The sequence below is a fragment of the Somniosus microcephalus genome, chromosome 22, assembly GCF_052327205.1.
Source record: "Somniosus microcephalus isolate GS21.2 chromosome 22, FLI_Smic_1.0, whole genome shotgun sequence".
In the NCBI taxonomy this organism is placed as follows: Eukaryota; Metazoa; Chordata; class Chondrichthyes; order Squaliformes; family Somniosidae; genus Somniosus; species Somniosus microcephalus.
This window is the reverse complement of record NC_141008.1, coordinates 59,062,557-59,083,691: the sequence shown is the minus strand read 5'-3', so window position 1 is coordinate 59,083,691 and position 21,135 is coordinate 59,062,557. Positions and strand designations below refer to the sequence as shown.

General features: G+C 46.2%; 1 protein-coding gene across 1 annotated transcript in view; it reads left to right on the top strand.

Annotated features, from left to right (window-relative positions):
* The window catches only part of LOC147102426 (clustered mitochondria protein homolog), a 151,324-nt gene that overhangs the window by 16,447 nt on the left and 113,742 nt on the right, over positions 1-21,135 (top strand). The window contains exons 3-6 of the mRNA XM_085965114.1: positions 6,934-7,105; positions 9,076-9,219; positions 11,011-11,138; positions 14,204-14,358. Coding sequence (XP_085821240.1) covers positions 6,934-7,105; positions 9,076-9,219; positions 11,011-11,138; positions 14,204-14,358 — 599 coding nt within the window. The remainder of the gene's footprint in view (positions 1-6,933; positions 7,106-9,075; positions 9,220-11,010; positions 11,139-14,203; positions 14,359-21,135) is intronic.

Genomic DNA, 21,135 nt, shown 5'->3' with positions numbered 1-21,135 from the left:
GAAGAAAATTGGAAAAGGCAGGGGAGGGGTGATTTGTTTGGGAGGGGGGTGGGTGGAGTTGTGTCAGGAGAATTTTGTATTTTCCTGTCGTGTAGTTTGAGATCTAGATCTCCAGTTTTCTTTACAAGTACTTATGACCTTCACATTGCGCAGTTGGTGACTGCGATCAGCAAGAACTGGGAACGCAGAGTGAATGTCAACACTATTTTATGTCAACAAAATGCCTGCTTCAGGATGTTGCACCATGGTTGCAAAAATTTAAATCGGTTTGATTTGTATTTCCCCCTCTTTCTCTCCGCCCCCCCCACCCCCCCTGTGCTCTTGAAGGTGCTGGGGTATAGTTCTACCGATCTGGCAGCCCTCCAGTACTTGAATCAAGTGGCATATCAGCTGGCTGATTGACTGTGGAGACCATCACAACCATGTCTGATCCTGTCCTTTCCTAACATTCACATTACACCTCGTGGCAGGAGCTACAGGATAGCAAGCAGGAGTGTGAACCATGGGTGTAACCATCCCCCGCCCCCACCCGCCCACCTCTCTACCCATTGAACACTAAGGCCAATTGTAGCCTTGGTGAGATTAGCTAACTCTGCACAGTCTAGGGATCGAATCTAAATGTTGGTTAGGTCAGTGCTAGTACTCTTGAGCTAGCAGATGTTGAGTTCAAGCCCCACACCAGGACCTGAACACATAATCTAGACTGACACTTCAATGCAGTGCAGAGGGAGTGCTGCACTGTCAGAGGTGCCGTCTTTCAGGTGAGATATTCTACTGAGACACTGATTTTTGTTGAGGATTTCTTGGTGTCCTGCATAGCATTCATCCCTCCATAGAAACCGGAGTAGGCCATTTGGCCCCTCAAGCCTGTTCCGCCATTCAGTGAGATCTGTGCCCTAACTCCATATACCCACCCGCCTTTGACCCATATCCCTTAATACCTTTGGTTAACAAAAATCTATCAATCTCCGATTTAAAATTAACAATTGATCTAGCATCAATTGCCGTTTGCGGAAGAGAGTTCCAAACTTCTACCACCCTTTGTGCGTAGAAGTGTTTCCTAATTTCACCGCTGAAAGGTCTGGCTCTAATTTTTTAGACTATGTCCCCTAGAACTAGACTCCCCAACCTATCTGTTCCCTTTAATATTTTGAAAACTTCGATCAAATCACCCCATAACCTTCTAAATTCCAGGGAATATGGCCCTAGTCTGTGTAATCTCTCCTCGTAATTTAACCCCTGAAATCCGGGTATCATTCTGGTAAACCTATGCTGCACTCCCTCCAAGGCCAATCTATCCTTCCTACGGTGCGGTGCCCAGAACTGCTCGCAGTACTCCAGGTGTGGTCTAACCGGGGCTTTGTATAGCTGTAGCATATCTTCTACCTCCTTGTCTTTTAGTCTTTTGGGTATAAAGGCCAGCACCCCATTAGCCTTTTTGATTATTTTCTGTACCTGAAAAGACTGAGATGGAAAAATAAAATTCCTTTTTACCCCTTCTCCCAATATTCAGATTAACTGGTCATTCATCACATTGCACACAGCAAGGGCCCTGCAAAGTGGCTGTCACGTTTGCCTACAAAACGAGTGTGACCATACTTTAAAAAAAAATGCATTGTGTAACACTTGGGACATCCTGAGAATGTGAAAGACTGTGTATCAGTGCAAGTTTTGATCTTTCTTTTCCGCACTATGTAATTCCCACTTGCATGTTGAGTCATCCAGGGGGAATCTACACGAATGGGTGTTCCCCCCGATGTGTTTGTGAGAGCGGATGTTCAGACAGTGGCACTTGATTTGAGTTGAGACTCGCAGGCCCAAACTTGCATCTTCACAGGGGTGTTTTCCCAGTTTCCGCTGGGTGTTTCCCCGGGGAACACGTCCGGAAGCAGCGCAGCAGGTGCTGCTGACGCAACTCCTGAAACTATTTAGTGATGTTGGCCAAGGCTTGGGGATGATGCAATGGCATAAAAAGACTGAGATGGAAAAAAAAATTTTTTTAAACCCCTTCTCCCAAAAAAAAAACCACTGCAAGAACTGGAACTTTCAAATCCCTTAAAGGGTCTGAGGCTCCCGTCGAATTAGGAGTTGGAAATTTTGCCAGTGTTTGGGTTTTTTTTTGGTGGTATTTTCATCCCTGATTTCCTGAAGGTACGAATTCTATGCTGACCCATGGGCATTGCCCAGTACTTTGCCCAAATTATAGTTTATGCGTGAACCTTGATGTTGAATCTTGGTGGGCTATTTGACTGCAGAGGGCCTCGCAGCCAAGCCTGAACAAGAACCCTTGCTGTTTTATCTTAATTTAAACTCCTTCCCCCCCCTCTCTAACCCGGGGTGGCCGAGTCCAATTGCAGCAAACTCGCAGACGCGGCTGAGATCAACGAACTCGGTACAGGCTCGGGGATCTCAAACTCTTTTCTCTAGAGAATTTCTTCCCGCACCCCCCCCCCCCCCCCCCCCCTGCAATGCCTTTTCCAATTCCTCCTCTTCCTGCTCACTATTTGAAGGTGCTTGGGGGAAGGCTCCACTTTCCTGGCCTGTATGTAATGTAAGCTGCTCCTTCTTGCTTCTGGAATTTTATGAAGAATTCGTGTACACATGGGAAGAATTTCCAGCTGAGCCGCTCTACAACCTTGCAAGGTTGACGCTGGACAGGGCTGGATCCGCGTTGACGGTTTCTGCTTTCGGCAAACATGTGCATACTTTTGTGAAGGCTCACAGAACATTCCTATCCACTCTCATGACGAAGTCTACAACAAATGTTGGGAATGAATTCCGCTCCTGCGGTCTTGAAAATTTAACTCCTTCAGAGCCGGGTCTGCAGGGATTTGGTGACCATTTGTGCTAAATTGATGACGATTTTATTCTCTGGCGCCTTCCTGCCTCTGCAACGCAGTGGCGGATATTTAAGGAGATATTTTATAACTCTCAACAAAAAATATTGGAATTTAGAAGAATGAGAGGTGATCTTATTGAAACATACAAGATACTGAGGGGGCTCAACAAGGTAGATGCAGAGAGGATGTTTCTCCTCGTGGGGAAATCTAGAACTCGGGGACATAGTTTCAGAATAAAGGGTCGCCCTTTTAGAACTGAGATGAGGAGGAATTTCTTCCCTGAGGGTCGTAAATCTGTGGAGTTCTCTGCCCCAGAGAGCCGTGGAGGCTGGGTCATTAAATACATTGAAGGTGAAGATAGACAGATTTTTGCAAGATAAGGGAGTGAAGGGTTATGGGGAACGGGCAGAGAAGTGGCTTTGAGCCCAAGATCAGCCATGATCTTATTGAATGGTGGAGCAGGCTCAAGGGGCCAAGTGGCCTATTCCTGCTCCTATTTCTTGTGTTCTTATGTCCAAGAGAGTGTGCAGCAGACATTCTTATTCTAGCTCGCAGAATAATTACAAATGGTGTAAAGGTCAAGCCTCCGATTCAATAGTAGCTGCGCTTGGCTCCCAATGTTTTTCAGCTGGATGTTATTGTGAGGAACTGGGCGAAGGGTTAGTGATGGAAATACCTGCAGAGAGTATAGCCTTGAAACACTGCCGGGGCTCCATTTGAGGAGGTTTTCAGGAGCAGCTTGCATTACGTCAGTGCTTCTCGGCTGAGAGCCCTCAATGTCACCTTGGTTTCAATCCCTATAAATTTCACTCTGCGCTAAATGGGGTCAACCAGCCAGGCCCCATGGATACTGCATGATTACCTTTTGCCTGACGTGTACTTTTTCCTGCCCAGCTCGACCTCGCCACCACTTCTCTCGACTCCCTTCACAGTCTCTAAATTGTCAGACCGCTTGTCTGACATCCAGTTCTGGATGAGCAAAAATTTTCTCCAATTAAATATTGGGAAGACTGAAGCCATTGTCTTCGGCCCCCGCCACAAACTCCGTTTCCGAGCCACTGACTCCATCCCTCTCCTGAGTATCTGTCTGAGGCTGAACCACACTGTTCGCAACCTTGGTGTCCTATTTAACCCTGAAATGAGCTTCCGACCACATATCCGCGGCAGAACTAAGACCGCCTATTTCCATCTCCGTAACATCGTCCGTCTCTGCCCTTGCCTCAGTTCATCTGCTGCTGAAACCCTCATCCATGCCTTTGTTACCTCTAGACTTGACTATTCCAACGCACTCCTGGCTGGCCTCCCACATTCTACCCTACGTAAACCTGAGGTCATCCAAAACTCGGCTGCCCGTGTCCTAACTTGCACCAAGTCCCGTTCGCCCATCTCCCCTGTGCTCGCTGACCTACATTGGCTCCCAGTTAAGCAACGCCTTGATTTCAAAATTCTCATCCTTGTTTTGAAATCCCTCCATGGCCTCGCCCCTCCTATAATCTCCTTCAGCCTCCCCCCCGCCCCCCTCCTCAAATTCTGCCCTCTTGAGCATCCCTGATTATAATCGCTCAACCATTGGTGGCCGTGCCTTCTGTTGCCTAGGCCCTAAGCTCTTGAATTCCCTGCTAAATCGAGGCCCCGTCTGCTCTCAAGTGGATATAAAGGATCCCATGGCACTGTTTCGAAGAGGCACAGGGGAGTTATCCCCGGTGTCCTCGCCAATATTTATTCCTCAATCAACATAACTGAAACAGATTATCTGGCTATTATCACATTGCTGTTTGTGGGAGCTTGCTGTGCAGAAATTGGCTACTGTGTTTCCCATATTACACCTCAAAAGTACTTCTTTGGCTGTAAAGAGCTTTGGGACATCTGATGGTTGTGAAAGGCGCTATTTCTTTAGTGTGATCCCAGACTTCTCCTATTTGCCTCTTTGGACACTATAAGGCACACGACAGTTGCCTGGCAAGTTTGCTTCTATCTGTGTTTCCCTTTTTTCTGCCCTCGCCTCACCATAGAGGTGTCATCAGCTTTTGTGTCAGCTGTGGCTCAGTGGGTAGCACTCCCGCCTCTGAATCAGAAGGTTGTGGGTTCAAGTCCCACTCCAGAACTTGAGCACATAAAGCCAGGCTGACACTCTCGGTACAGCGCTGAGGGAGCGTCTTTCGGATGTGACGTTAAACCGAGGCCCTGTCTGCTCTCAGGTGGACGTAAAAGACCCCACGGCACTGTTTCGAAGAAGAGCAGGGGAGTTCTCCCCGGTGTCCCGGGGCCAATATTTATCCTTCAAACAACATAACAGAAACTGATTATCTGGTCATTATCACATTGTTGTTTGTGGAAGCTTGCTGTGCGCAAATTGGTGACTGCACTCCCCCAAAAAAAAAAAAAAAAAAAGTACTTCATTGACTGTAAAGCACTTTGAGACGTCCGGTAGTCATGAAAGGCGCTATCTAAATGCAAGTCTTTTATTTAAAAAAAATCTGAATTTTAAAGAAAAAGCTAAAATTAAATCCAAGTGCTGGAAATATTCAGCAAGTCGGACAGCCTCTGTCCTCTGGGGGGCGGGGGGGGGGGAAGGAAGAGGCCTGTGGTTAGGTGGAGGACGAGAGATGATTAAATACCAAAGTGGTGATGGTGCAAGACAAAAGGAGGCAATAGTTAGAGAAACAAAAGATATACAGGAAACTTTGTGCTATCCGGCACCGACGGGACCGAGCTGTTGCCGTTCCCTCAAAACTGCCGGACACTCCAGCGCTAATGTTGAAGCATACGGAGCTTTTCATCTCCGTATCTGACAACAAACATTGTTGCTTAGCAACAGCTTCTAAACAGCCGGCCCATACCTTGGAAGCGTCTCTGTAGCTTAGCAACAGCTTCAGAGAGACTTTCCAGAGCCTGACTGTTGGAGAAAAAAAAGCCACGAGAAGAAAAAAAACCTAACAAAACAGCTCCTGATTTTTGCCAGTGGCTCGAGCTTGCCGGACACGTAGCCTCCGGATAACACAAAGTTTCCTCTATCCAAGACCCAGAGAATGTCTGGTTACAGTAGAGTAGCGGGGGGGTGGGGGGAACATGGAAAATCTGCCAAAGAGCAGAAGACTTCAGTGGGGCAGGAGTTTGATGGAAGACAAAGGCAGGTAGGTACTGGGGGGGTGGCAGGGTGGGCAGGGGGGCGGGGCGGGGGGAGGGAGAAAGAGAAAGTACCAATTGCCAAGCTGAGGCGATTGTTGCTAAAGCTTGTGATTGGCTTCATTGCAACATGTAGGAGACCATGGCTGGAGTGGAAGGGAGAATTTAAATAGCAAGTGACCTGAAGCTTGTTTTTAGCAAAGCAATACATTGACTTTTAATCCTGGGTTAATGTTAATCGTCACAAGCTCCGAAGGGGCATTGAGTCACGGTCAGCAACGCGATTACACAATTCACAGGCCTAGGTTTTTCAGTTGCCCTTATTTTAATGCTAGTGTTCTAAAATAAATGGGATATCGGCAATTGGAAAACTTAGACGACAGTATCGTGAAAGTTGGTGGGGGGTGTGGCGGAATGGTTATTTATTCATAGGGAGGGCTATTTTTAAATGTCTACCTGTGTACCCTTGTAGGAATAGAGGGATTTGTGAGGTTAGCTACACATGAACTTTGAACACTGCAGCTGTACAAAATTTGGTCAAAGAATGACTGATCTGTCAAAACATTAGGATAATCAGTACCTAACCTCAACCCTTGGGATGACATTGTTGCTTTGAGACCCTCCAAGATCTCGGTGCTTCTCCAATTCTGGCCTCTTGCGCATCCCCAATTTTCATCACTCCACCATTGGCGACCCTGCCCTCAACTGACTAGGCCCTAAGCTCTGAAATTCCCTCTCTACACCTCTCCACCTCTCTGCTTTTCTCTCCTCCTTCAAGACACTCCTTAAAATCTAACTCTTTGGCTATGCTTTTGGTCATCTGTCCTAATATCTCACTTGGCTCAGTGTCACATTTTGTTTTTATAATTCTCCTGTGAAGCGCCTTGGGACGTTTTACTACATTAAAGGCCCTTATATAAATGTAACTTAATTTTATTTTTCCTAATTTGTTCCTTTTTGGTTCTAGGTTTCTCCCCAGGAGATGGTGCAGGAGATCCATCAGGTCCTTATGGACAGAGAGGACACCTGCCATCGCACCTGCTTCTCTCTGCAGCTGGACGGAAATGTTCTGGACAACTTCTCGGAACTCAAATCCATTGAAGGCCTGCAGGAAGGCTCCAATCTGAAAGTAGTAGAAGGTATTGGTCATACCGTCTCCCACTCCACCTCATTCTTTTCCAGAGTCTCAGACAGTGGAACTACCTCGCCTCCCTCATTTCTTCCTCCTATAATCGTAAGGTTTTTTAAAATCCAATCTTTGTGTTGCCTTAATCAGTACTTCCTGGTTTATATCCTAATATTTTAAACCTTCGTGTCCTGCACTTGGGGCCTTGGTCCTTCATCTATGTTAAAAGTTTTGTGTGTAAGAATATACAATCGTGAATCACATTCCAGAACTTAGACCAGTCAGATGTTTGAGACTGCTGTCCCTTCAGCTAGTCTGATCTCAGAGCCATCTTTGTAGTGTCATTCCTGATTGGTTCAGAGACCAATTGCATTCAAACAAAAAAAAAATGCAATTTTATGCAAATCTTCCGTAACCATTTTTCTTTCCCTCTTGGCTCACCCTCTGCCTGGCTCTTAACCTTGTGGTTGCAGACCTACTGATCCTCTGCTGGACCAGCTCCCTGTCGTTCCGAAGCCCATGGTGATGTTCCCTAGCTCCACACAGCCTCTGCACCCATCGGGGGTTGTCCCAACTACAGCCTGTAGGCCACATCTGGCAGACAGGGCCTACCTAACTCAGTCCAATTTATTCTTCTATTTCTTATTTCCTGGTTTGTCTTGTTTGAAATTTGTGGGTCTGAAGGTTTGAAAAGGTCTGTTCCTGAGTGCTGTTGCCTCACTGGTGGATAAGTCTTGCATACGACCCCAAGGTCCATTAGTATCAGCAGCCTGAGATATGAGCATTAATGGTGATGTTAACGATATGTGATGAGGCTCTGTGGACCTCAGACAAAAAGCTCGGACGCTCCTGAATTAAATCATCTGAGAACTGATAAATTCTAGATGTCGGCAATGAGTTTGAAGCCCCATCTACAAGATCCAACTCTAAAGCCCTAGTGGGAAAATGGGTATCATAAACATTGTTATTCGAGTGCTTCAAAGTTTATAGTTCTCTAGTCAGACTGCACCTTGAATACTGCATCCAGTTCTGGTCACCAGAAGGCACATTCAAGTGCTGGAGAGCCACAAGGCTACTCCCTAGTGTGAGGGGTATTGAGAAAAGACAGGAAAAACTTGGAGCATTTCAGCTTGGAAAAGAGGTTATTAAGGGTATAGAAAATATTACTTAAAATTAAACTTGAGTGTAGAACTAAGGAGCACCCGTTCAAACTACAGCAGGGTACATTTTTTGGACCAATATTGTGCAATTCTTCTTCGCACACAGTGATTTAACATGTAGCATGAACTTCCAGGTAGAGTAGTGGAGGGAAAAACCCTGGAACCATTTAAGAAACAATTGGATGCTACAGTAGGGCAAGAGGGTGATGGAATCTCTGGATTGTTGAAGGAAGATGAGCTGAATGGCCTTCCTCATCCTTTAATCTTGTTTCAAGCTGTATTGAAAACAAGCCGAGCTGGAGCAGATCAATCACTTGGGGTTTTTTTTGTGTGTGTGTGTGTTCAGCTGTGGCTCAGTGAGTAGCACTCTCGCCTCTGAGTCAGAAGGTTGTGGGTTCAAGTCCCCACTCCAGGGATTTGAGCACATAAAGCTAGGCTGACACTCCCAGTGCAGTACTGAGGGAGTGCCGCACTGTCTGAGGTGCCGTCTTTCGGATGAGACGTTAAACCGAGGCCCCGTCTGCGCTCTCAGGTGGACGTAAAAGATCCCATGGTACTATTTTGAAGAAGAGCAGGGGAGTTCTCCCCGGTGTCCAGGCCAATATATCCCTCAACCAACATAACAAAAACAGATTATTTGGTCACGATCGCATTGCTGTTTGTGGGACCTTGCTGTGTGCAAATTGGCTGCCGCGTTTCCCACATTACAACAGTGATTGCACTTCAAAAGCTGTAAAGCGCTTTGAGGCGTCCGGTGGTCGTGAAAGGCGCTATATAAATGCAAGTCTTTTTTCTTTTTCCCCCCCCCCCCCCGCCTCAAAAGAGCCTTACACTGTCCGTGAAGCCCGAATACACGTGCGGCACATCCGAGACCTTCTGAAGAGCTTGGACCCATCGGATTCCTACAATGGCGTGGACTGCAATTCCTTGTCATTCCTGAGCATGTTCACTGAGGGCGATTTGGGAGGTAAGAAGAGAACTGGACAGTGATGTTTAGACACGAGAGAGTGAAGGAAACAAGTGTGTCCCTCAAGGCTGTCACGAGATTGCGGAGAAATCCAGCTACCAGCAGGGCATTGAATGTTGTATTTATAACGATTTAATTTTCAAAAATGTGATTTTGTAATTTGTGTTCAGACTATAGACATTACTTGTAATGCATGATCGGTGGCTTGCTGTACCTCCCTTTTTTTTAATGAAGTTGAATGTAATGTGTTTAGAAACTGGACTACTTTGCAGTATTAGAGTTTCACTTCTTCAGGTGTCTCATCTTCACCTTTTTAAAGCCTCCCAGGTCGTTTGGTGAGTTAAATCCAGCTTGGTAGCTGATCTACACAAAGCAGGAAAGATCCCTGGTCTGTGCTGAGTTCGCTCTCGGCAGGGGTGGCACCAGGGAGGGCTGAAGCTGGCCTCCGCACCGCTGAGTGAGAGAGGGGAATGCGATCAAGGTCCCTGCTCCTGATCACTATCCAGTGGGTCCGCCCCCACCCCCCACTTACTGGAAGTGTGTGTGTGCATCAGATGATAGGAGTCGGTTCACCTGTGAAGCTGGACACTATTAAATAGCTTGCTGCCACTCGCAGTCAAGACTCTCTCATGAATAATGGCCACTTGGGTGAGGTACTCGAGAGTGATGCTTGTGGGACTGTAGTCAAGCAACACCTTTAGAAAAGAAAGACTTGCATTTCTATAGCGCCTTGCACAACCTCAGGACGTCCCAAAGTGCTTTACAGCCAATGAATTACTTTTTCAAGTGCAGTCACTGTTGTAATGTAGGAAACGCGGCAGCCAATTTACACACAGCAAGCTCCCACAAACAGCAATGTGACAAAGAGCAGATAATCTGTTTCAGTGATGTTGGTTGAGGGATAAATATTGGTCAGGACACCAGGGAGAACTCCCCTGCTCCTCTTCAAATGGTGCCACGGGATCTTTTACGTCCACCTGAGAGAGCAGACGGAACCTCGGTTTAACGTCTCATCCGAAAGACGGCACCTCCGACAGTGCAGCGCTCCCTCAGTACTGCACTGGGAGTGTCAACCTGGATTTTCGTGCTCAAGTCTCTGGAGTGGGACTTGAACCCACAACCTTCTGACTCAGAGGCGAGGGTGCTACCCACTGAGCCACGGCTGACGCTATCTGTCCCCATTAATCTTCCCCCCCCCCCCCCCCCCCCCCCCCCCCAAAACAGCTGATGCACAGGAAAGGAGAAAATTGGCAGAATTTTTTTTTTTAATTCTTGTGATCAAATGGGTTTTATTAAAGCTGATGGAACTCCACAATTTGACTCAGTTTTGCATTTTACAATGGTGGAATATGAAGTGAACACTTTTTTTTAAATGCCCCTGCAGTCTTGAACTGTTGACCATGATTCGATTACACTGCATGTCTGGGGGGGTGGGAAGTCGGCCTTGACCCACATTGCTCAGTTGTTAAAGCCAAGTACAGATGTTTGCTTTCTGTGGATGGAGTTAGACAGCTGTGACGGGAGATTGAGTTTCAAAAGGTGGTGGGGGAACCGTTAAGTCGTACTGCAAATAAATTGTGGAATGAAGTGCCTGCTTTGGGAATGCTTCTAACTATGATTTTCCTACAATATAAAACAAACCTGATCCGTTATTTACTAGTGAATCAGTTTTATTCTACTAAAGACAGGTCACTGGGCAAAGGCCGCACTGGATGAAGTGGATTTTGCGGTTTCTAATGCAAAGGAATAGATTGACAGATTTTATTGTAATTTTGGAAGATTTATTTTCAGAGACTGGAAAGCGTAAGAAAAAAGGTTCAGAGTTGGAGCAAATTGACTGCACGCCCCCTGAACACATCCTCCCTGGCAGCAAGGAACGTCCTTTGCTCTTCCTCCAGCCACAGACCAAGGATGCAAAGGTAAAAATCAAAAGCGAAACACTGGAAACCTGAGATTTAAAAAAAAACAGAAAATGCCAGAAGCGACGCCGCAGGTCAGGCAGCATCTGTGGAGAGAGGAACAGATCTCACGTTTCAGGTCGATGAATGTTGATCAGGATACAAGCAAAAAAAACTCATTGAACTTTGCCTTGAAGTTGTGTTCAGTGGTCTATCATTAATGTGAGGGTGAACCATTCTGTTCACTGATGCAGGCTCTAGGGTGCTTTTGGCCGGTACTGTTAACTGTCACCAGTGCTTTAGTGTGTTCCTTACTTGTCCTATTTAGGAGATGAGAAATTTTTCCACTTGATACAGGAAACTTTGGTTTATCCGGAGGTTAAATGTCCGGAATGCTCGACCCACAGGCAAAAATCAGGAGCCGTTTCGTTAGGTATTTTTTCTTTTTTTTTTTCACCAGTCAGGCTCTGCAAGGTCTCGCTGAAGCTGTTGCTAAGCTACAGAGATGCTTGCAAGGTACGGCCAACTGTTTAGAAGCTGTTGCTAAGCTACAGAGATGCTTGCAAGGTACGGCCGACTGTTTAGAAGCTGTTGCTAAGCAACCGGGTTTGTTGCCAGATACGGAGAACCGTATGTTTCAACATTAGCGCTGGTTTGTCCGGCAGTTTTGATGGGACGGCAACAGCTCGGTCCCGTCTGTGTCGGATATCACAAAGTTTCCTGTAATTGGCCACAGAAATGAATTTAGCAGCATCATTTAAAGTTATGAATGGATGGGATAGGGTAGCTGGAAGCAATCTTGTTCCAGTAGTTGAGGGGCTTAAGATGCAAGTGATTTAGAACAGAGACCAAGAGAAACTTCTTTCGACCGAGAGCTGTGAGGCTGTGAAATTCACTTCCAGGGTTAGTGGTTGAGTCAGAGTCGACATTCAAGATCAGATTGGATAGGTGGATGAAGGGGTAAGGGAACGGGGAGGGTAAATGTGATCAGGACTATTTGCTTGCGTGGAGGGTAAATTCCAGACGAGGACTGGTGGGAACAAATGGCTTGTTTCCATGTTGTAACTTCTATGTCTTTCAAATCAATCAGGGTATTCAAATGTTCAGTCTTAAAAAGAATAATAGCTTTGATTTCTCTATGCCCCCAGGTTAATTGAAGTACAGAATACAGTACTGGGTGCTGGAAGGTAGTGGGTGGGGGGGAACCAGGCACAGTGTTGCAGCATGTGCAAACTCTTATTTTTCAAGGATGTGTTTCTGAGGTGACCTTAATGTGCTCAAACTGGGAGAGAAGTGGCTCAGAAATGCTGGAAGGAGCCAAGAGATTTCCCTCTCCAAATTGAAGTAGCCACAGTTTGTTTTAAAATTAAAATAAAAACATTAATGCAGTTGGTCTCCGAGTGTAGTTTGTAATTTCTCGTGCAGGTAAAGAATTTAGCAATCGGTGTTGGTGCGGCAGAGTTTAATTTGTTTTTTTGGTTGTACTGGGAAATGCGCTTGCAGGGTATTCGAACAGCAGGCGGCATTATACTGGAACTTTATCCCATGCTTGCCTAATGTGCACACGCCAAGAGAGTGATCGGGAGTGGGAACCGTGGCCACGTTTTGCACACCTTGAACGCAGGGGTGCTGAGGCCAGTTACAGAGCCCTCAACTCTATCCCAGCTGAGATCAGCTGGCTTGGCGCAGACCTGGTGGCATTGCTGGAAGCTTGGAAGAGCAGCCAGTGTACTGGGAGTGGGAGAGAAAGTAGAGGACAATGTGTTTAATGCTACATGAGTAATGAGGCAAGTGCTTTGTTATTGCTTAGGAACTAACGTTTTCAACAACAATGTTGGAAAAATAAGTCCCGAGGCACAAACATAAAATGGGCGTTGAGCCAAAGAAGGAGTTATTCGGAGAGGTGACGAAAAGATTGCTGTAAGAAATGGGTTTCAGTGACCTTAAAGACCATGGCGAGGAATTTCGGAGGTGGCTGAAGGCACAGCTGCCAATAGTAGGGAAAGTGAGGTGCGCAAGAGGCCAAAATCAGAGGAACTGAGAGTTTGAGGTGGGGGGGGGGGAAATTGTAGAGCTGGAAGAGGCAACAGAGTTAATTAAGGACAAGGAATTTCAACATGCGCATTTTAAATTTGAGGCGTTGGGGATTGTGAGCCAATTGTAGATTAGCGAGGACAGAGGTGATTGGTGTGCGGAATAGGATACGGGCAGCAGAGTTTCCGATGAGCTGAAGTTTATGGAGGGGGCGGAGGATGGGAGGCCGGCCAGGAGCGCATTGGAATAGTCCAGTCTGGAGGTGACCAAGGCATGGATGAGGGTTTCAGCAGATGAGCTGAATTAGGGCCGCAGGTGCTGAATGTTATGGAGGTTGAAGTAGACGGTCTTTGTACTGGAGAGGATATGGGGTCAAAAGCTGAGCTCGGGGTCAAATCGGCTATGGAGGCTGTGAGAGTCTAGTGAAATACCCGAGGCAGTAGGTGGGGAGGGGGTGGGATTGGTGGTGGGGGTCGAAGACGATGGCTTCAGTCTTCTCAATGGTTAACTGGAGGGAAATTGTGGTTTATCCAAGATTGGCCATCAGACGAGCAGTAGATGAGGAAGAGGAGGAGCCCTAGGATGACTCCAGAGGTAAATCTTGGGATGGGAAGAGAAGCCCTTGCTGGAGATTCTCTGGCTGTAATCTGATTGGTAAGAGTGGAGCCAACCGAGGGCACTTCCAGCAAACTGGACGGTGCAGCCGAAGTGTTGCAGGAGGACGGTGTGGTTGACTGTGTTATGCTGCAGAGAAGATAAATACACCATGGTCACCGCCACAGAGGATGTTGTTGGTAACATTTTGGTTAGGACTGTTTCGGTGCTGTGGGGCAGAATTGCTGTTCGCTGGCAGCAGATCATGCTGCGCATGGTAAATGCAGAAATTCATGGGATATTGTGATATGCAAAATCACTTGCTCTAACGCATCTTGGCACAGTAAGTGTGTGTCTAACATACAGTTAATGCATCCCTGTAATCTTGTTGCAAAGGCTCATCATAAGGTGCAATATTAACCTGAGTTTGGTGGTTTTAATTTTTTCTCTTTCCACAGCCTCTGCAGTGCCTGAAAGTGTTAACTATGAGTGGCTGGAATCCTCCGCCAGGTAACCGCAAGATGCACGGTGATCTGATGTACCTCTACGTGGTTACCACAGAGGATCGACATGTGAGCATCACTGCTTCAACTCGAGGTTTCTACATGAATCAGTAAGTTTTGTGTGCGTGTGTGTTTCCACAGTGGCTCGTGCTTTATTGTGGATTTTTTTTTTCCTCTTCTTCCCTTCACTCTGCTTATTGGGGAAAGACGGAAATGCATCTGATTTCTGCTCCAGACATCCCCACAATTACGTGAGTGTAATTGGAAACTTGGCCTGTGGGGATTTTTTTTTTTTTTTTTTTTACAATTTAAATCGCTTTATTGGCATGATAAGTCACATCTTATGTTGCCAAAGCATCAAAATACATTTATGGTTTAGCACATAAACGCAGTTCTATTCATACAGTGTATAAACAGGTATATCCCTGAGTGTATAAACATACATTCGCATTGTCTATATATATTTTTTTCTTAGTTTACTGGTTGTCCCTCTGTTCATGGCAAGCTGTAACATAGTGCGCCGCCAGTGTTATACAGCTTCTCTCCTCTCCCAGTAGGAATGGGAGTTTTTGGTTGTCATTCAGATTTCTGAAATCAGGGCATATTTGTGAGAATTTTTGGTAGAAATTCTCCCTGATGCCCTGATATTTTCCACAAGCTGTGAGGAAGTGCATCTCTGTCTCCACCACTCCCTGACTGCAGTGAGAGCATATCCTGTCCTCTCTTGGCAGCCTGGTCTGCCTGTGTCTGCCTTTTTCGATCGCTAGGCTATGTTCGCTAAGTCTGTACCTTGTCAAGGTTCTTCTCAGTTTGTTATCCTTTACCATGGTCAGGTAATCAGCTATGTTGTATTGTCTGTTTAGGGCCAAGTAGCAATTGAGTTTGCTTTGGGTTTTTGTTGTTTCTGCCCAATATGTCAGATATTTTTCCTTTTGCTTAGCGACGATTGTGTTGGGTCGAATTCTTTGTGTTACCCTGTCACTGTCCTGGGGCTGGTTATTGTTAGTATTGTTAGTAGTTACTTCACTGAGTCCCAGGACTAATTGACTGAGGGTATTCTTCTTTATGGTCAGCTCTTGGCATTTCAGGGCGTCGTAGTGATAGCATTGGGGATTGCTCATTTGTAGGTGATTCCAAAATTTGGTGGCTCTTTTTTGGATAGTGATTATTAATGGATATTGGCCTAGTTCCGCCCTGCATGCATTGTTTACTGTTTTCCTTTGAGTCCGGAGGATACTTTTACAGAATTCTGCATGTAGGATCTCAATTGGGTGTTTGTCCCATTTTGCAAATTCTTGTTGAGTTAGCGGTCCCCATACCTCACTGCCATAGAGTGCAATTGGTTCAATTACTGATTTGAAAATTTTGAGCCAAATGCTAATTGGGATTTCTATTTGGATTGATTTTTTGATGGCATAGAAAGCCCTTCTTGCTTTCTCTTTCAGTTCATTCACAGCCAGTTTGAAGTTTCCCGTAGAACTGATTTTTAAGCCCAAGTATGTGTAGTTAGTGGTTTGTTCAATTTTGGTTGTTCCTACTGTGAAATTTATTTTGGGTCCCTGATGTTTGGATCTTTGCTGGAACACAAGGACTTTGGTTTTTTGGGGATTTATTGTCAGGGCCCAAGTCTGGCAGTACGACTCCAGCAGGTCCAGGTTTTGCTGTAGCCCCTCTTTAGTAGGTGACAGCAGAACCAGGTCGTCTGCATAGAGGAGGAATTTAACCTTGGATTCATATAGGGTGAGGCCGGGTGCTGTAGATTGTTCAAGTAGTTTTGCCAATCCATTTATGTAAATATTAAAGAGTGTCGGTGAGATTGGCGAGCCCTGCGTCACCCCCCGCCCCTGTGGGAAGTATTTTGTTTGTTTGTCTCCAATTTTAACTGCACATTTGTTGTTTGTATACATTGATTTAATTACATCATATGTTTTCCCTCCTACCCCACTTTCGATAAGTTTCAGGAATAAACCGTCATGCCAGATGGAGTCGAAAGCCTTCTGGAAATCTACAAAGCATGCGTAGATTTTGCTTTTGTTATTGTGAACGTGTTTGTCAATTAGGGTCTGTAGGGTGAAGATATGATCGGATGTTCTATAGTTTGGCAGGAATCCAATTTGGCTTTTACTCAAGACATTGTGCTCCTCAAGGAAGTTTATAAGTCTTTTGTTTATGATGCTACAGAATACCTTCCCCAGGTTACTGTTTACACAGATGCCTCGATAGTTGTTTGGGTCGATTTTGTCCCCACTTTTGTATATGGGCGTTATGAGTCCTTTGTTCCAGATATCAGGGAAATAACCGACACTCAGAACCAAGTTGAAGAGTTTTAGGATAGCCAGTTTCATTTTGTTGTCTGTGTGTTTAATCATCTCGTTTAGTATGCCATCTGTCCCGCAGGCTTTTCCTGGTCGCAGGTCCTTGAGTTTTTCAAGAAGTTCTTTTTCTGTTATTATGGCGTCCAGCGGGTTTTGGTTATCTTTTATGGCCATTTCTAGCTTTTCCAGTTTTTTGCATATTTGGTGTTGCTCTGGTCTTAGTGTTCTTTTCTGGTATAATTTTTCAAAGTGGTTTACCCATGTGTCCCCATTTTGAATGGCCAAATCGTCGTGTTGTTTTTTGTGTAGTGTTTTCAAGTTTTCCCAGAAACAATTGGAATCAATGGATTCCTCCATGGAGCTGAGTGTATTCTTAATATATTGCTCTTTTTTGGTTCTGAGTGTGTTTCTGTATTGTGTTAGTGTCTGACAATAAGTAAGGCGTAGTTCCTCGTTTTCTGGATGTCTGTGTTTTTGGTTTGATATTTTTCTAAGTTTTTTCCTCATGTTATGGCAATCTCGGTCAAACCATTTTTCATAGTTTTTTGTTTTGGGTTTGTTCTTGCGAGCTTTCAAGTTTGCATTTGTTGCCAAATTATCAAAAATATTGTTTAGTTTACTAACTGCCCGGTTTACGCCTTCTTTATTGTGAGTGTATATGTTATCCAGAAAGGTGTCTAAGAGAGCTTGAGTTGATGCATTGCTAATTGTTTTCTGGTATTTTTCCGTGTCGTTTTTGGCCCATCTGTACGATTTTTTGGTGTTGTACAGTTTACTGGGTTGTGTTTCTATGTTGTTTGTTTCTGTCTTTTTGAGGAACATAGTAATTTGACTGTGATCTGACAGTGTTGTTTGTGGTTTGACTGTGAATGCTCTGAAAGAGGATGGGTCTAAGTCTGTAATCATATAGTCTACTGTGCTGCAGCCAAGAGGTGAGCAATAGGTCGATCTTCCTAGGAGGTCTCCTATGAACCTACCATTGACAATGTACAGACCCAGGTTTCGACAGAGCTGTAGTAGCTGTTTTCCGTTGGTATTTGACTGCTTGTCGCAGTTATGCCTGTATGGAAGGGAAGGGATGTCAAAGTGGTTATTCCCGAAAACATAATTGTTTCCCTGATTATTGGTGAAGTCTGGTTCTTCGCCCGTTCTTGAATTGAGGTCCCCACAGATCAACACGTTCCCCTGGGCCTGGTATTGGATAATTTCCCCCTCCATGTTGGAGAAGGTGTCCTCTTTAAAGTACGGGGAATCGATTGGAGGGATATAAAGTGCGCAAATGTAAACATCTTGGGTGTTTGAGATAATCTCCCTCTCAAGTTTGAGCCACATATGGTTTTCGCCCTTTTTTATAAATTTGATGTAATTCTTAAGTTCTGTTTTAAACCAGATCAGTATGCCTCCGGAGTCTCTGCCTTGGGTTACACTTGGTAATTTATTGGAGGGCACCACCAGCTCAGTGTACCCTTGGGGACAGCCAGTGTGTCCTTTTCCTTTATACCAAGTTTCCTGTAAAATGATAATATCTAGGTCTTTAGTTTCATCTATGAACTCTGGGGTCCTACTTTTCACTTCTCGCAGTGAAGAGCGTAGACCTTGGATATTCCAGGTCGAAATATATAAGGATTTCATGTTAAGTTTGATCTTTTACTATGATAGGTTAAAGAGTGGTACGTGTTTGTCGTGTCTAAGTGTGGGAAAAAAAAGATCACATCAGTTGTCTACAAAAGTTAATACAATTTGGTTACAGTTCTTTCTATTAATTAGTCCTTGATCCATAAGGCGGAAGTAGATGCTGCTGCACATCTGCTTATTGTCTCTTAATGGATTGTTTCTGTCTGAGGTATTGCGTACGTCCTGTGCATCTCTCCCTCTGTCTGGCTGGGAGCAGTCCTATTCCCCTGTGGGACAGGAGTGGTGCAGGTCTGACGTTGTTTTGCATGGGGATCCTCTCTGGTCTCGGTTGGTGTGTTGGTGGTCCTTGTAGTGTTCCTGATATGTACCCCGCTGATCTCTGGTGGTCGGGGGGGGGTCCTCTTGGAGTCTGGGTATGGACCCGGTTAAAAGCGACGTCCTTCAGGGCTTTAGCAAGGATCGATATTCTTTGCCTTTGGACGTGGACGTGGTCGTAAAGACATTCCTCATCGAGGGTGGGGTGTTGGGCCAGGTGTACGTTGTGGTTTGATTCGCAGTCTCTTGCTATGCTGGCATTTATCTCATGAATTGTGTTGTTGTTGAAGTCTGTTCTCGGCAATATTGTGGAAACAGTGATTCTAGTGTTTGGAAATGTACTGCTTGCTTTCCTAATCATTGCTCTGAGCGATGTTGCTACTTCTTTCTGTTGGGTCTTTAGGTCATTTGTGCCCGTGTGTATTATTATGTGTTGGGGGGAGCCTAATCTGGCTTTGGTCAGCCATCCCATGGCTCTGTTTGTTGTTGGGCACCAGATCTTTTCTACTTTACTTCTAGGGAATAGCTTTTTCTCCCATAGAAATTTCCCATTTGAGTCTATGAGTATTACGACGTCAGCCTTGTTTGTGTTTACTGTCTGGTGGCTTTCGCTTGGACTCATAGTGTGTGTGCTGGGCTGGGGTGTCTGGTGTGTGCGTACCTCTTGTGAGCGGCCCGCTTGTGGTTCCACGGTGGTGGGGGAAGATTGCGAATCAGTATGCTGGTCGGTCTGTGTGGCACCCCTTGTATTGTGTGCCTGTTGCTTTTGTTCCGTGTGGGAGTGCAGCCGTTCCGTCCGGCTCTGTCTTGTCTTATCTCTAGCCTCTGGTTGCTGGTCTAATGGTGTTTTCTCTCCTCTATGGCTCTCTTCTTTTTCCTGCAGCTCTTTCACCTGATTCCTAAGTAGATTCACCTGGTTCTCAAGTAGCTTCAGCTCTCTCTTGTGTCTCTCCCTCTCCTGATTTTGATTGTCATTCATTTTGAGGAAGTCCTCTCTAAGTTTAACCATCTCTATCTCTAATTGATTAAATTTATCTTTTGGTTGTATCTGGCTGTGTGATCCCGGGGTATGTGTCTGGTCGGCCCTGGTAGGCTCACTCACTTCCTGGCTAGGCTGGTCGGCCCTGGAGGGCTCACTCACTTCCTGGCTATGCTGCTCTTCTCTTGGTGAGCTGGGAATGGTAGGGGGACTATGTGTGGCTTCCTCCCTGGTAGTTATGCTGGGGTTTGTCAGTTGTATCGTGTGGCTGTGGTTCCCCGGGGTTAGTGTCTGGTTTGAACTGTGTGGCTCGTTCACCTCCTGACCAGGCAGATTTTCTCCTGGTAAGTTGTCAATGTTGGGGGGAGTGCGGGCCACTCTGGGGCTGTTCCTTCCCCCCTTAGTTAATTTTTTCAGTGTCCTGAAGGCCGTTGCAAATTTGTCGAGGTTGCCTTGCACTAATATTGTCCCGGTATTGTACGCGTTGACCGTCGTAGTTGAACTGTCTCCTGGTGTGTTAATTTTCATTATGGACCCATTTGCGGTATTTTCTAGCTTAACATTGGTATAGTGTGATTTTATTGCTGTGATCCAAGCCACTGGCTGATCTGAGTAGAAAATGAGGTTACTTTTTGTCCCATTGTTGTAACAGTCAGCAAAAAGTGTTTCTGGTTTTTCTCTCATCTGCTCATGCTTGATCGCTTTTATAGCTTTTTTTGCAGTGTTGGGGGGAATCTGGAAGCGGGGCTGTTGTGGATCTTCTGATTCGCTCATTTTTGGTAAAGTATTGTTGATCTTAGAATAAGCTTTTCTGGGGCCCCGGGTTTGGTGTTTCCCTCTCCCTGTTCGCGAGCTTTCCCGGTCCCCCTCTCCGACCCCGTGGTCCCTGGGCCTCGGCTTCTGGGTACACCCTTCTCAGGTCTGGGTCTGTGAGCCGTTGTTTCCCGGTGCCTTCGGGCTGTTCCCCTCCCCCTCAGAGGCCTCTGTGCCTCTGTCTCGGCCTGGCTCCTCGGGCCTTTCCCTGGCTTCAGTCTCCCTCCCTGGGCCCTGTACTCACAGTCTTGGTTTGCTTCTGGAAGCCTTCTGGTTGCTCCCCTTCTCCTCAGAGGTCTCTGGGCCTGGCTCCTCGGGCCTTTCCCGGGCTTTCTAGCCCAGCCGCCGCTCGGGTTGTGCCTCGTTCGCCGTTCGGGTGCTGGACTGCAGTCGTCGCTCGGGTGCTGGACTGCGGCCGTCGCTCGGGTGCTGGACTGCGGTCGTCGCTCGGGTGCTGGACTGCGGCCGCCGATCGGGCCGTGTCTCGTTCGCCGCTCGGGCTCCCCGAGTCACCTCGTTCCGGCTGCCGCTGCGTCTCCGTGCGGCCTCCCCGATTCGCCTCGCTTCCCGAAGCGGCCTCCCCGAGTCTCCTCGCTCCGGCTGCCGCTGCGTCTCCGTGCGGCCTTCGCGCCTCGGTTCCCGATGCGGCCGAGTCACCTTGCTTCTGCTGCTGCTGTGGCCCCGTTTGTTTGTTTTTTCCCTTATTTCTTTTTTTTTTCTTTGGCTTTTTTTTTTCTAGTTTCCTCTGGTTTTTTTTTCCTTTGGTGGTCTTTTCCTTCCTTACTTAATCTAGACTAAACTAAACTTAAACTTAACTAAACAAACTAAAC